General features: G+C 46.1%; 1 protein-coding gene across 1 annotated transcript in view; it reads right to left on the bottom strand.

Annotated features, from left to right (window-relative positions):
- The window catches only part of IL13RA1 (interleukin 13 receptor subunit alpha 1), a 53,617-nt gene extending 43,977 nt beyond the window's left edge, over nucleotides 1–9,640 (bottom strand). Inside the window, 3 exon segments of the mRNA XM_058536581.1 lie at nucleotides 2,515–2,654; nucleotides 9,509–9,522; nucleotides 9,524–9,640. Coding sequence (XP_058392564.1) covers nucleotides 2,515–2,654; nucleotides 9,509–9,522; nucleotides 9,524–9,588 — 219 coding nt within the window. The 5' untranslated portion in view covers nucleotides 9,589–9,640.
- Nucleotides 9,641–15,743: the final 6,103 nt, after the last annotated feature.

The following is a 15,743-nucleotide window of genomic DNA, read 5'->3' as shown; positions in this document are numbered from 1 at the left end:
CTGAGCTAACATCTGTTGCCAATCTTCTTCTTTTTTTTTTCTTTTGCTTGAGGAAGATTCACCCTGAGCTAACATCTGCGCCAATCTTCCTCTATTTTGTATGTGGGTCACCGCCTCAGCATGGCCACCACCGAGTGGTATAGGTCCACACCCGGGAACCGAATCTGGGCCACCAAAGCAGAGCATGCCGAATTTAACCACTAGGCCACGGGGCCGGCCCCTGTCTTCATCTTAATGGTCCTCCAATCTGAAGACTGAAAATAACCTCAAGGTTTTATCTCATTTAGTAATTTGACACCTTTAGACATTCGCATAAGCCCCCTAACATGTACAAACTATCATATCACCATGGCTTTAGTATGCTTCAAAGGATAGATATACCTCCGTTTTGTCTGATGATGTTAATACTGTGTCCAAAGGACAGAAAGAGGAAAGGAAAACCACTCCTCCCATTCGTTCTCAACCTCAGGATGGTAACCTTCAAAAGGTCCAGACAGGAAATCTCCTATTACTGTTTGGAAGGAATAATCTGTGTTTATCACAACTGTGGGATTGATAACCATAAACGCTGTCAAATGGTTGGAATAAATGAGCAGGCTTTAGGCAGAGGTCACCCTTTATGGTCTCCATCTGGTCTCTTCAGGGGCAAAGACAATAGAGGGGACAAGATTAGATAATATAAGGTTGAACCATAAAATATGACCTATAAAAGTGACGATTTCATAATGTTCAACCTAACAATAGCAATAATAATAAAAGCTAACAGTTATTGAACATTAAGTCTGTGCCTGGTGCATTACAAACATCATCTCCTTAATACACACACCATTCATATAAGTAGGTACTATTATTAGGCCCTCCTCCCCAGCATTTTACAAACAAGGAAACAGAGGCTCAGAGAGGTTAAGTGACTTGCCCAAGGTCACATAGCTTGAAAGGGGAAGAGAGAAAATTTCAAACCCAATTCTATCTGATTCCACTACCTCCTAAAGTTACTTTTAAGTCTAAATTTCTGTAAGTATCCTTAAGAATTAGCCCCATTTCTAGGCTAGAATATCAGCATGTCTACCTGATTGGTCTTTGAGTGTAGTTGACAGGCTAATGAATAGGGACCTATTAGAAAAAAGGTGACCTCTCCTCAGGGTCTCAATTAGATACTTAGGTGGGGCATTTAAAGGTCTTTCCCAGAATTTCTCAAGGCTGAACTACCAAAAGATGCCACTAAGACTTCAAATGCCTAAGGCCCCTCCTTAGGAGCGAGAGGAAGCCAGCAGTGTGAAAAGAGGAACTCAGACTATTACAAATCTTACAGGCTTCCGCATTTAGAGGACCTCTTTTCAAATGCAAAAACCTCTGACTAGCCTCAATTCTTTATCAATTAACACCTAAACCATAATTAACACCTCAGCAGGAAAGGGGTAAGGAAGGCACATTAGCAAGTTTCCCACAAGAGGAAGAACCAGTTGCATCTTACTTTATTAAGCTTTCACATACCATTTTTCCCATGTCCCAGCAAGACAGAGTAGTGAGTAGAGTCACACTTTACACACAAGGAAACCAAGGCTCAGAGAGGTTAAATAATTTACCCCAGGCCACTGAGCTAGCTAAGAGTGGTGCAGCAACTAGAACCTAGCTCTCCTGACTCTTCCTGCCACCAAAGCTGCTTAAAGACGGTGATTTCACAATTCACTGATCCAAAGTATTGTCACTAATAACTTCTCATTCTGCATCCTCAAAATCCTGGACAAATTCAACTCCAAAAGTCTCCCACCTCCCTGCCCACGCACACACGCGTGCACAAACCCACACACACACTCTGAAAGAAGGTATAGATATATAACAGTTTTGAACAGATGATCTGATGCTTTGAAGAATCTGTCAACTAGAAGGAGCTACAGACCAATAAGGCACAAGAGAAAATTCCATTGAATAGGATTATCATAAAGAACCTGAAATTATCCTATCTTGTAACAAAAATTCACCTAAATCAGTGAACTACATCTGACCGGAAACGTTGTAAATTTCCCTCATTTTTCCTCAGGAGTCACGAAGCCTTCAAGTCAAACCCACTCGCCATCAGCATCCTATTTTTTCACTTTCCATATGGCCATTTACTTTTACATCACATAGTTCTTGCACATGTATCTGTGCATATGATTATCAAGATGGTAAATGTGAAAATTCCCTGAGAAACTGAAAGTGTCATATAGATACAAGGCTACAGGCAGGAACATAGGAACAATTTTAACATAATTATTTATTGAGTGCCTAATAGATAAAGATATCTAGTATTTCCTATCAGAGTAATCTCAACTGTATTATCATATAATTAGCAAATATTTTCAAATGTTCAATTTTGTCAACAATTGTTTCTGTAATTTTCCCAGGTAAAATTTGGACACAAACCAAAATAAATTTCCCGCTTTGAAGTAAGATTAGAATTTGGCTTATTCTTGGCTCCAATTCACAGTGTTCACTTTACCTCATCAATGTAGTATGTTCCAGAAAACTTACCTTACCCTGTTTGTTGCCAAAATGGCTAAAATATGATAGACTACAATTTGGGCTGACTCCCTCAGGAGGATTCCATGTCCATATGACCGTGCAGAGGTTTTCAACAGAAACACTCAAATTCGTCACAGGTGGCTGAGTCTCTGTTCAAATCAAGCACAAGAAAGAAATTTATCAACATCAGCCAGTGTTTTTAGTGGTTCATATAATCCATTCCTCCAAGTCCTAGAGGCCAAGAATAATAAAACTGATGAGCCAGCCCTGACAACCTAGTGGTTCAAGTTTGGCGCACTCTGCTTCAGCGGCCCAGGTTCAGTTCCCGAGCGTGGAACCACACCACTCGTCTGTCAGTTGCCACGCTGGGGTGGCATCCCACATAGAAGAATTAGAAGGACTTACAGCTAGGATACACAACTACGTACCGGGGCTTTGGGGAAGGGAAAAAAAGGAAGATTGGCAACAGATATTAGCTCAGGATGACTCTTTCCCAGCAAAAAAAAAAAAAGAAGAAGAAAACTGAGCTAACGCTATCTTCCATTTATTGAGCCAGGCACTGTTCTAAATACTCTCCACATATTAATCTGTTGAATCCTCACAACCGCCTTAGGAGACAGCAGCTACCAGCCTGACCTTAAAGAGGAGGCCACTGAGGCACAGGGACGTTGAGTCACTTGCCCCCTATCCCATGGCTAGTAAATGGCAGAGCTGGGATGCAAACCCAGAAAGTGTGGCGCCAAGGCCACATTCCTAACTACTTGCTATAGTGTGAACACAGAGAAGAGCATAGTCTTAAATTTCTAAGTCTACCTCCTGCAGGAATTTGGGGTCCCCTACACTTGGGATCCACATGTCACTCCATACAGACCCTCCAATCTCAGCAGTTCTGCAAGTGAGTTTAAGCGGCCCGTCTTTAATCGTGCTTGCTAACGTAACCTGGTAATTGTTTTTTTAATGGTTCCAAAGAAGTACTGAGAAAGAGATTTACCAGCCCTGTTGCTCCCCTCAGGTTTAACACTAAACACCTGGAACCGTAGCTTTGCCTAATCTCAAGAGGGAAGGGAAAGAGGAGAAACTGTGAACCAGTGTCTTAAAAATGTAGTTTCATTTACAGAAAATCCACCACTGCCTCCAACCAAACATTTACTGCCTCTATTATTCTGGACCTAAGATCAGGGAAAGGAGTTGTAATGCTTCTGCCAAATACAGGGAGATACACAGAGGAAGGAAAAGGAAATATCATTTAAACTTTCCTGAGACCAGGACTACCAAAGTCATCCCCCAGACACTGGGTAAAGGGTATAGAGGAATTCTCTGTCCTGTCTTTGCAACTTTCCTGTAAATTGAAAATTAGCCCAAAATAAAGTTTATTAAACTAATTTAAAAAGCAATCCCCCCAAATTGCCTAAAGTGGCAAAGTTCATCATTATTAATCACTTAAGGATTACAGTTATATTAATTTATCAATTGATAGAGTTATATTTTATACTCTATGCAAATACTGTGGAGTGCACTGGGCCTCTTATAGAATCTGCAATACTAATACTATTACCTTCCTCTTTAAGTAAACAAAAAATTCCATTTATCCCAAAACATCAACCCTACAGGCCCTTCCCCAACAGTGAGTTTTATACATAACATCCTGCAAAGGCCCTCGACTGTCAATATTCATTCCCTCTTTCCGACTCTACCACCATTAGCTCTTCGGCAAAGTAGACCAAAAGCCCAACTGTAGGGAGGAATTCCTACTGCACTGCATTAAAACCCAGCGAGTGCCGGGGACCCCCTATGGCTCAGGCAACAGTGCTAGCATTAGGATTTTATATGACGACAGGAGTGTACAGCTGTCCCATTTTGGCCCTTCTAACATCACATCAACGATATTTTTGAAGAGAAATCATTTGTCAGGGATAGAGCCTCCAATCAGAACGTTGCTCTTACTGAAGACTACAGTACTTTAGGATTATGTGCCTTATTCTGCAGTTTCCAGAAACATACTGCAGCAAACTTCCTGACACTCTACCTTCCTACCTACCTCTCACTTCCATACAAAAAGTAAAGCCCTGATAATAAAAATATTACCTATTTGTGGTTCACTTAAATCATACCCCAATTTTCAAGTAATTATGACCTTTTAAAATCTATTAACCTCAGTATTTTAATAGAACAATAGCCTGCCCTATTTCCAATCTCTCAAATGGGTTTCATTTTTTTTCCCCATCTGTTCTGAAGTTTGCTTTAGTCAGATATTCAAATTGGTTTACATTTGAGGCTACTTGTGGCTATCTGCCATCCCCTTTTTTTCCTAATGATTGCTTCCTTTTCTCTTGAGATTTTTCTACTTCCTATAGTACTTTAAAACACACACACACACACACACACACACACACACACACACACACACAGGGACGGCCAGGTGGCGTAGTGGTTAAGTTCAGTGTGCTCCGCTTTGGCAGCCCAGGTTCGCAGGTTCAGGTCCCGGGAGTGGACCTACACCACTTATCAAGCCATGCTGTGGCGGCGTCCCACATACAACATAGAGGAAGATGGGCACAGATGTTAGCTCAGGGCTACCCTTCCTCAAGCAAAAAGAGGAAGATTGGCAACAGATGTTAGCTCACAGCCAACCTTCCTCACCAAAAAAAAAAAAAAAACACACAGACACATACACTCACAGTCACTGACTCTGAAACTTTAATACAATCTCCAAACATTTAAATACATATGAATACATATGTATATGTGTATAATACATCCAGATATATACATAAATAAGTGGTGACTGTACTTGCAAATGTCTCTAACAGCTCTTTCTATGTAAGACATATAATTTCAGTATAGTGTAGTGATTAAGAGCATGGACTCTGGAGCCAGACTTCCTGAGTTCATATCCCAACTCTGTTATGTACTAGCTGGCAAGTTACTTAAGCTCTCTATGCCTCAGTTTTCTCACCTATAACATAAGGATGATAATAATAACCTATTGAGAAAAGGTTATTATGAGGATTAGAGTTAACACAGATAAAATGCTCAGAACTGTGCCTGGCATAGAGCAAGTATTATATAAACGTTAGCTATCTGCTTTCTTTTTTTGTTGTTTTTTGGGGGGGTAAGGAAGAGTGGCCCTGAGCTAACATCTGTGCCAATCTCCCTCTAATTGTTGTATGTGGGACGCTGCCACAGCATGGCTTGATGAGCGGTGTATAGATCTGCGCCTGGGATCCTAACCCACGAACCCCAGGCCACTGAAGTGGAGCATGTGAACTTAACCACTACACCATTAGGCTGGCCCCGCTATCTGCTTTCTTTCTTTTAGAAGAGACAAAACAGTTCTGAACAATTTCTTTGGTTTTCAATGGAATTGATATGTGCCCACAGACTTTGAGAAAGAACAAGTATCCCTTCTGTCTGATAAGCTTTCCTTAGGCATCTAATTTCAACCATTTCTTCAGGGTTGATCACTGACTTCAGAAAGGGGAGTGGGAATGAGAGAGAGACGCAAGTAACTCCCCTAAGGAAACGTCAAACCTCCAGTGAGTCTATGGTCATCTAGCAGTACATCCTATTCTAATTAGGAATTAACATGATCAATGCTCTTTCTAATAATAAGGTTGTTGCTTAGCTAATAGTTTTGCTCTCTCTTGTTCAATCACAGGAGCTAGCAGAGGCATGCATATTTCGGGAAAAGTTAAGGAAATCACAAGAGTCATATATGAGTCATCCATCTCCTTCCCTTACATCTACTCAGTTCTCAACCTCTTTCCAGTTTTTCTTGCAACATCTCTCTTAAACATCCCAATCACACTAATGTGCTCTGCTGGGCCCTGCAGTAAGTCATGGTCCTGGACAGGAGGCGTTCACAACACATCTTTCTAGTGGACACCTTCAACCCCAGATTCTTGTGTGGCTTCACACTCCAGCGATTCCCCTCATCCAGTCGTGTCTCCCTGCTTGCTTCTCCTCCGGTGTCATTTCTTTCCCACTGCGCCCCACTCAGGGCCTTCAAGGGTAAATGCAGCTCTTCTGCCGCGACTGACTTTGCCAATGCACCCTCCTGCCAAGCCAGGCTCCTCGCTGACCACAAACGAGCACTCGCACCCTCACTTCTGGGTCTCTGCTCCCGCTCTTCCCCCCCAAATGGAAATAACTTCTCCTCCACCTACTCAAAAACCACCCCTCCTGAAGGTCTAGCTCAAGTTTTACGTCTTCCATGAAACTACCAGCCCTCGCAGTTTCCACTCTTCTGAACGCCTGTAGTACTTATTGTTTGGACCACACAGTCTGGCAATTATAAAGTGAATCTCCAATATATGATCATCTGCTTCACAACAAATGGCCTGTACATACTTTCATGGGTCCCAACCAGTCCTGCCCTGCTACTCCGGGAGGCGCCCAGCTCCTCTCCCAGTCAAGAACTCCCCTCACTTCTATAGAGAGAGGCGCTGAATACAGTGGTTAAAGGCATGGCCTCTGGAATCAGGCTACCAGCTATGAGACTTCAAGCAAGGCTCTTAGCCTCACTGTGCCTCAGCTTCCTCATATACAAAATGGGACTACAGGATAGATTGTATGTAAAGATTAAATGAAATAGGACGAGTCAAAAACTTAGAATGCCACCTGGCATAGAGCAAACATGATATAAATGCTAGTTGTTGTTAAGATATGCCACAATGTGGGCTACCAAGCTAAATAGACTCAACTAAGCTGGTAACCTAATCATTTTTATAAACACTCAGAAGATTGGAGCTGGAAGAGCTCTTAGAACTTATGGAGTTCAACTTCCTCCTTTCACAGATGAGAAAACTGCTGCACAAGGAAGGGGAAATGACTAGCCCAGAATCCCACTGCTGGGAAATGTCAGGCCACTAACACTCACGACACCTGACTTATTTTTCTTCACCATACCTCAATGCAATTCTACCAATATTTCTAATGGGAGAAAAGTGTCTGTATTCTAAGTAACCAAGTTACCAATGAACTGCTGTGACAAAACTGATAAAGTCAGAGCCAGCTCTGATGGCCTAGTGGCTAAAGTTCGGTGCACTCCGCTTCGCCGGCCCAGGCTCGGTTCCAGGTGCAGAACCACACCACTTGTCTGTCAGTAGCCATGCTGTGGTGGCGGCTCACATAGAAGAACTAGAAGAACTTACAACTATGCACAACTATGTACTGGGGCTTTGGCGGGGGGAAGGAAAAAAAAAGGAGGAAGAATGGCAACAGATGTTAGCTTAGGGCGAACTTTCCCTTGCCAAAAAAAAAAGAGCGTCCTGGAGAAAAAGACATCTGAATGGAATTTTAAAGAAAACAAAAATTTACTAAGTTGGAGGTTGCCAGTACAGTCCTGAGTCCCTTAACAACAGGACACGTTCTGAGAAATGTGTCATTAGGCGATTCTGTTGTTGTGTGAACATCCTAGAGTGTACTTACACAAACCTAGATGATATAGCCTACTACACAACTAGGCTATATGGTACTAATCTTATGGGACCACCATCATATATACAGTCTGTCACTGACAGAAACATCGTGATATGGCACGTGACCGTATCGTGGTCTAGAAGGCCAGCTGTTGTTTCAGCTGTGTGTGAGAGGGAGTCTGTAGGAGGGAGAGTGCTGGAGTAGCAGTGTGAAAATCAGAAAACTAATGAGATGGGTGACTCTAGACAAGTCCCTTCCCTCCTCTGGACTGTTTCCCCTATGATTATGGGATCAGGTCTCCCCAACTGAACTAGAGGCACCTTGGGGGCAAGGATTATGCTGTACACTCTAACATTCTAAGCGACCTACAGAGCCTGGCTCAATACTAAACAAGGCAGACACTTGAGTAATTATTGACTGAGAACTTCAAACCTCCCTCAGGTCTCCACTCAAATGTCAGCTTTTCAGTAAGGTCTTCTCACTCCACCCTATTTACACTGGCAAACCCCTTCCCGGCTTTGTTTTATTCCATAGTACTTAGCACCATCTGACATACCTTATATTTTACTCTTTTTCCCCTCTCTGACTCTGCCAATAGCATATAAGCTCCACAGGGCAGGGACTTGATCTGTTTTCCTCACCCCTGAATCCTCAGCCCCTAGAACACTGCCTGGCACAGAGCAGACTCTGCATACGTTTTGTTGACTGAATCAATAGAGGGCATCAAGGTTTCCTAACCAACGTTTCAACTTGGGTTTCAAAGCACAACACACTGGTGAACACGCAAGAAGCAAATTATGGGTGTTTGTGTCAATGTAATAATAAAATCTATCAACGCTAGTATCTTCACCCAAAATGTCCAAAAGGCCACGCATGCCGCGAGCTGTCCGTGAGAAGTCATTAGCCCCCAACTTTTCACAGAAACTCTGCCGGGTTGATTACAAATTGCCGCACAGCGTGAGGGGTATCCGCGAACTCTGTACTATTTTTGCAACTTTTCTGTAAAGCGAAAATTATTCCAAACTATAAAGGTTATATATATATAAAGAAAAAGGCATTGGTCCGGATGCCGCTGTGGGTTTCCCAAAGGATTTCTTGGACGCCAAAGGAGGCCGTGACCTCACGTCCTTTCTCTACTGGGACTGGGATCGTTAGAGGTTCCCTTCAGCTCCCACCCCCTCACCGCATCGGCGCGGTCCCAAATCGCACGGACCTCGGTCGCCGTCCCTGCCGGCTCCTGGCCCCTCATCCCTTCCTGGGCTCACAGGCGACATTCCGGATCCTGACCCGCCGCCCTCCACGCCGCGGACACGTTTCGGTCCGGGCCCCGGCGCCAGGCTCCTTGGCTGTTCCCGACTACGCTAGGGAACTGCGGCGGGAAGTCGTCGTCCTCCGGCCCCGCCGCCCCCGGGGCCCCCACCGCGAGCACGGCGCGGGAGGCTGCGGGGGCCGGGCGCGGGCGGCCGTGGCGGACAGCTCCCAGCGCCCACCCCCGCCGCGGCCCGCGGCGCCTGCGTGGGCCTCTCGGCCGCGACCCCTGCCGCCCCTCGCCGCCGCGCGGGGCCCCGGGGGCCGCACTCACCCGTGGGCGCGGCGTCCCCCCCCGCCGCCGGCGCAGAGCAGCAGCGCCCACAGCCCGCAGAGCCGCGCCGGCCGCTCCATGCAGCCCCTCGCCTCGGAGCCGGCCGGGCTGCAGCCTCGGCAGTCTCCGCCTCCTGCGCTCCCTCTCCCACTTCCCGGCTCCGCCGCCCTGGAGGCTGGGGGCCGGCGCGGACGGGAAGGGCCGCCCCGCCCACTGGCCGCAGGTAACCCAGCCGGCGAGCGCGGGCGGGCCCAGGGAGCGGGGCGCCGGCGGCTCCCGCGGCGAGACCCCTGGCCCTGCCGCCGCGCCGCCTCGGGCCCCTCCGGAGTCCTGGCTCGGGCCAAACAGAACCTCCTCGCCCACGTCGCGGCCCAGCCCACGCGCCTGCCGGGTCCCCGCCCTCCGCACGGTGGAGCCAGCCCTGCCCGGCGTCGCCGCTGCGTGCAGACTTGCGGGACCTCGGAGGTGCCGAGGGCCGTGCCCTGCTGGGCACCGGGGCAGGGCCGGTAGCGGGCAGGGCCGTCTACCGGAAAGAGCCTTGGCCTGGGAGTCTGGAGACGCGGCTTCGAGTCGTCGGCCTCTGTGCCCTTGTTTCCTAAACTCTGACTCCAGTGTTAGCGATCCCAGCCCCACCTCACAGGGTGGACTTGAAAGACCAGAGAGGCGACCTGGCAGGAGCGCGCTTTGTCAGAAAGACGAAAGGTATATTTGGAAGCTGGTGATACATAATGTTGAGTCAGAAAAAAAAAAGCAAAATTCTAAATATGAGGAACAGTGCCATAGTATGTACTTGGACTTTTAAAAGCACACACCAACTTTCTACATATTTCTTTTTCATGGATATATATTGGGAGGATGGAAGGTGAGTCGAAAGGATACACATTGAATACAGAAAGTGGGTGACTGTGAGGGTCAATGAGGCTTGGGATGGAAGAAAACGGGAACCCTTATTAGTTTCCTATTGCTACTGTTAACAGATTACCACAAATTTCGTGACTTAAATTTAGTGACTTTAGTTCTGGAGGTTAGAAGTCTCACTTGGGCTAAATCAGTGTGTGGGCAGAGCTGCGTTCCTTCTGGAAGTTCTAAGGGAGAATCTGTTTCCTTGCCTTTTCCAGCCTCTAGAGACTGCCCACATTCCTTGGCTTGCTGCTGTACCACTCAGACCTCTGCTTCCCTTGTCACATCTCCTTCTCTGACGCTGACCCTCCTGCCTCCCTTTTTCATTTATAAAAACCCCAGTGATTAGATTGGACCTACCAGACAATCCATGATAATCTCCCCATCTCAAAACCCTTGATTTAATCACATCTGCAAAGTCACTTTTGCCATATAAGGTAACATATTCACAGTTGTCTGGGATTAGAGCATGGGCATCACTGGGAGGGGGCATTATTCTGTCACCACCCCCCAAGAAAGAGTCATGTCTGGATAGATGATGAGACTCACTAACTGAGGTGTATTTTGGTTGAATTAAGCTAATGTGTACACCTGAAATCTGTTGCAAAAAAGTAGCAATAGGGGCCAGCCGGTGGCACAAGCAGTTAAGTGCTCGTGCTCCAGTGTGGCAGCCCCGGGGTTCGGGGGTTTGGATCCCGGGCGCACACCCACGCGCTGCTTGGCAAGCCATGCTGTGGCGGCGTCCCATATAAAGTGGAGGAAGATGGGCACATATGTTAGCCGAGGGCCAGTCTTCCTCAGCAAAAAAAAAAAAAAAAGAGGAGGATTGGCAGATGTTAGCAATGTTAGCACAGGGCTGATCTCACAAAAAAAAAATAGCAATAAAAATGTTGATAATACATCTAGTCTACACCCTACCCAAAGGGCATAGCGATGTTTAACCTATCCGAAATAAAGGCTTCACTCTTGGAATTAAGGCCCTCAAGTTCAATAAATGTTTATTGTCCTTCCAGGAGCCACGTTCTTTATTATTTTTTGTTTTTGTGAGGAAGATCAGCCCTGAGCTAACATCTGTGCTAATCCTCCTCTTTTTGTTGACGAAGACCGGCTCTGAGCTAACATCTATTGCCAATCCTCCTCCTTTCCCCGCCCCCAAAGCCCCAGTAGATAGTTGTATGTCATAGTTGCACATCCTTCTAGTTGCTGTATGTGGGACGCGGCCTCAGCATGGCCAGAGAAGCGGTGCGTTGGTGCACGCCCAGGATCTGAACCCGGGCCGCCAGTAGCGGAGCGCGCACACTTAACCGCTAAGCCACAGGGCCGGCCCAGGAGCCGCGTTCTTTAAAAGCAAACCCTGCCAAGAAAGAGCCGCAACCAGTGCAAGGGGCTATCGTAAGGGCAAGAACAAGGAACTGGAGGAGACAGAGAAGGGGCGCCTTATGGGAGGGAAGGGGCAAGGACGGTTTCCAGGAAGCAGGCCTGCCTGCACTGAATCTTGAGATATTGAGTCTTACAGTTCAAAGTTCAGAATAAATCCTTGCCTGCACATGTTATTGAACAAAACAATGTTTATGAAAACACTTTGTAAACTATCAAAGCCTGTAGAACTGAGAGATATTACTATTATTTCTAAATCCCCCCTCCTCCTCCAAATAGGCCAGCCACTCTCTAACCTAAGACCTCCCCTCCCCCATCACCACACACATACCCTTGTTGACATTTGCTATAAACATTATACAATCATTTCCAATATGATTATGTCATCTGCCTTTTAAGAAGTCTCCAGTCGGAGCAGGAGCCCCCAAGGACCGGCTGAGTGCCATCATGGGCACTGTCTGGCATAGACTGAGCAAGTGCTTAATGAAATGAACAGTAATGGCAGCAAATGATTAGAAAAATCAGGGTCACGGCTTGTTATTAGTCTCCAGAAAAGGCCCTGAGAATGTGAGCATTGTGAGGAAAAAGGCAGAGGGCAGTGGCGTGGCCATAATAGTTCCAGCCTGCTGTCCATGAGTAAGACTTGTATAGTCAATTCCACTTCCTCTCGACTCTGAACATCAAGAAATATTTTTAAAAAAATTTTTTGAAGGGGGTAGTGAGGGTTAGGAATGCTGTTTTCTTCATCATCAAACTTTTATTTGTAATCTCTGTGTACTTTTACTCAAAGAGCATTTGGATGGAATTGGGCCACTGCCCTAGTCTGCAGGAAGATGAAGACAAATGGAAGGCTTTCCAGGAACTGCAATATGCAAAGAGCTCTTATTTTGGCTTTGTGTAATCAAAGTCCTGATGAGTCAACATCAAGTTTAACTTTAACCCTTAATCCATTGAGCCCTGATGACTTGGGTGTGAGACTACCAACCACCTTTCTTTTTGCTTTGACGGGGGGTGGATGGAATTCTGGGCCACTGTATTTGGCTTTTTTGATCTTTACCCTTCTCACTAAGGCTTTCTCCTTTTCTGTAATTGGAGTTAGAAAAGGACACAAATGAAAATATCTGGGAGGAAAGAGTGATGTCCCTCTTTCCAAAGTCAGGTCTCCTTCCAGTCAGTTAGAAACACCCCCCTGAGTTCATAAAGGACACAGACACCAGCATACATATACCAGTTGCTTAGCTAAGAATTCTGGCTTCTTAGGCAAAAATCTCACCAAGGGTCTTCTACCTTTTATTAAGCAAAAACCGAACAGATCCTCACCACTGCCATACAAAGGAAAAAGAGAAGTAGCCAATAGGGAATTTCCCTCCTTCCAACACTAGAGCAATGGTTCCCAACGGGAGCTGATTTTGCCTCCCCAGGGGACATTTGGCAATGTCTGGAGATATTTTTGGTGGTCATGACTTGGGTTGGGGGGTGTGCTGCTGGCCTCTAGTGGGTAGAGGCCAGGGATGCTGCTAAACATCCTACTATGCACAGGACAGTCCCCCACAACAAAAACTTATCTGGCTCAAAATGACAATAGTCCCAAAGTTGAGAAATCCGGATCTAACGTACTCTGTTATTTTTTGTATTTCGCCCCTACCCACCCATTGTCCTCATGCCCACCAAAAGTTAGTGAGAGATTAATGCTAAAAGTACTTATCCTTGACACCTCCCTTTCCTGTATCTAGTGCCTGTAGTTTCCTCACCTGACCATCTAGCCATGCAGTCAATTATATCATAAAGCATCTCTCAGCTCTATTCTCTCCTCCGCCCCCTCCACCTCACCTCCACTGTTCTATCCCTGTCCTTATCATCCTTCCCTTATACACTCACAACTGTCTTCAAATCCACTCTCCACGAGACAGATCTTCCCAATGTGCAAATCTGATCATTTCACTCCCAACTGAAGCTTCTTAAGTGACACCGCCTCCCCTCAAATGCCACAAAAGGAAGTCCCAACTCCTTTGCATACAGGCTTGCTTCTTCTCAGCAGATTTCCCCAGACTCCAGCTTCATCTCCAGCCAGGCTCCCTAAGTCACTCAGAGCTCTAGCACTCCTAGCTGACTGGCCACCTTTAGGCTCAATGTCCCTTGTAGGCGATTTTGTTTGGCCCACATCATGTTTAAATTTATTTGGATATAGATGGCAAAAATGAAAAAAAAAATCAGGAGATTTTGCATAACACCCCAGGTTTCCAGCTTCTCTTAAGAAATCAGAAGTTCTGCTAACAGCGGACCTGCGTTCCAGTGTACCAACAGTCAGCAGGTGCTAAGCAGGGGCTGCCACCTTATCAACAGGCGTGTGCTCCCTGTCTGCACAGGCCCTGTGCTCCCTGGCCGGCCTGCTTCCTTCACTGATTACTTGCCTGGCCCCTGTTTGTCACTTCTGATATTTTCTCACTACAAACCTTTCCTCTTGCTGTTCTCTTTACCCAGAATGCTTTTCCATTCCTCACATGTCACATTTTTTTAGCTTCTTTAACCCCAAAATGCAAAATTCTTTCCTCGCTTTTCTATGTGTGCTCATAGCACTGGACAAATTCCTCTACCATAGCAAATAATACAGAAGTTTGTGTGCATGTCTATTTCTGCCACTAGATGCAAGCTCCTGGAGGAGCTTAGGGGCAGTAATCTGATTGGAAGGGACGCAACCAAGGGGCTTGTCTTGAAGCCATGTGCGTACAGCAAGCACTGATCTTACTTAGATTCTAAGTTTATTTGGAGTGGCTTAAGGGAAGATACCATCTGGCACCACAGAGAAGATAAAGATGAATGTAGCACGGTCAGTGATATACCATGCCCTCAGTGTTCAGGTTTAATTGACTTCAAGGTTCTTGCTCTTCAGCAAGTGATTTCCTTCTACAAGTTTAGCGGGGCTTACTCAAGGGAGTGCTGTTTGCACAAGAGGCCTGTGACCAGACCCTTTGGGTTTAGCCTGAGGCAGAGTAGCATGGCACTGGGGGGTCTGTCTGGGTCAATACCCTGAAGCCCATCAACCTCTAAGTCTCCAAACTTTATAGCAGTTATTAAATGGCCTCTTGAATTCAACAAGGCATTCCTCTGCTCAGAACTCTTCAACAGCTTCCAAGGCCCTACCCAATCTCACTTCTCTAACCCCCTCTCCTATTGCCCTCCCCCAACGCACTCTCCTCCAGCCACACTCACCTCCTGGCTGTTCTTCACAGCAGCCAAGCGCACTCCTGCCGCAGGGCCTTTGCCCTGCCTTTGCCTTCTGCTATTTGCTCCAGCCTCCTGAGATAGCCACACCTCTCACTCCTTCACCTCATTTAGATCTCTCATTGAGGCCTGCCCTGGCCACCCTGTGGAAAATTGCAAACCCCATCAACACTCTCGCCCTCTCCCCCTTCCTGGGTCATTCTGTCGCTCTACACTAGAATGGAAGCTTCATGAGGGCAGGGAATTTTTCCTGATTTATTCCAAGCTGTATCCCCAGCACTCAGAACTGTACCTGACACAGAGTACATATTCAATAAATATATATATATATTTTTTATAATTTTATTTATTTATTTCTTTTTCCCCAAAGCCCCAGTAGATAGTTGTATGTCATAGTTGCACATCCTTCTAGTTGCTGTATGTGGGACACGGGCTCAGCATGGCCAGAGAAGCAGTGCGTCGGTGCGCACCTGGGATCTGAACCCGGGCCGCCAGCAGTGGAGCGCGAGCACTTAACCGCTAAGCCTCGGGGCCAGCCCACAATAAATATATTTTAAAGAATGAATAAATTACACTTTGCTCGGTGCTATGAGGGATACCAACCAACAAACAAAAGGCAACAATTCTTGTTGCCTTTGGGAAACTGCCAGTCTAAGTTGTGGAAAGGTATACAAAACAATTAGAGAAAATGCAACAAACAAACAAACAAACAAGAATGACAAAAATGCTCATTTGT

Source organism: Diceros bicornis, chromosome X (genome assembly GCF_020826845.1).
Source record: "Diceros bicornis minor isolate mBicDic1 chromosome X, mDicBic1.mat.cur, whole genome shotgun sequence".
Classification (NCBI taxonomy): domain Eukaryota; kingdom Metazoa; phylum Chordata; class Mammalia; order Perissodactyla; family Rhinocerotidae; genus Diceros; species Diceros bicornis.
The sequence above is the reverse complement of the archived record's forward strand: the minus strand, read 5'-3'. Positions and strand labels throughout refer to the sequence as shown.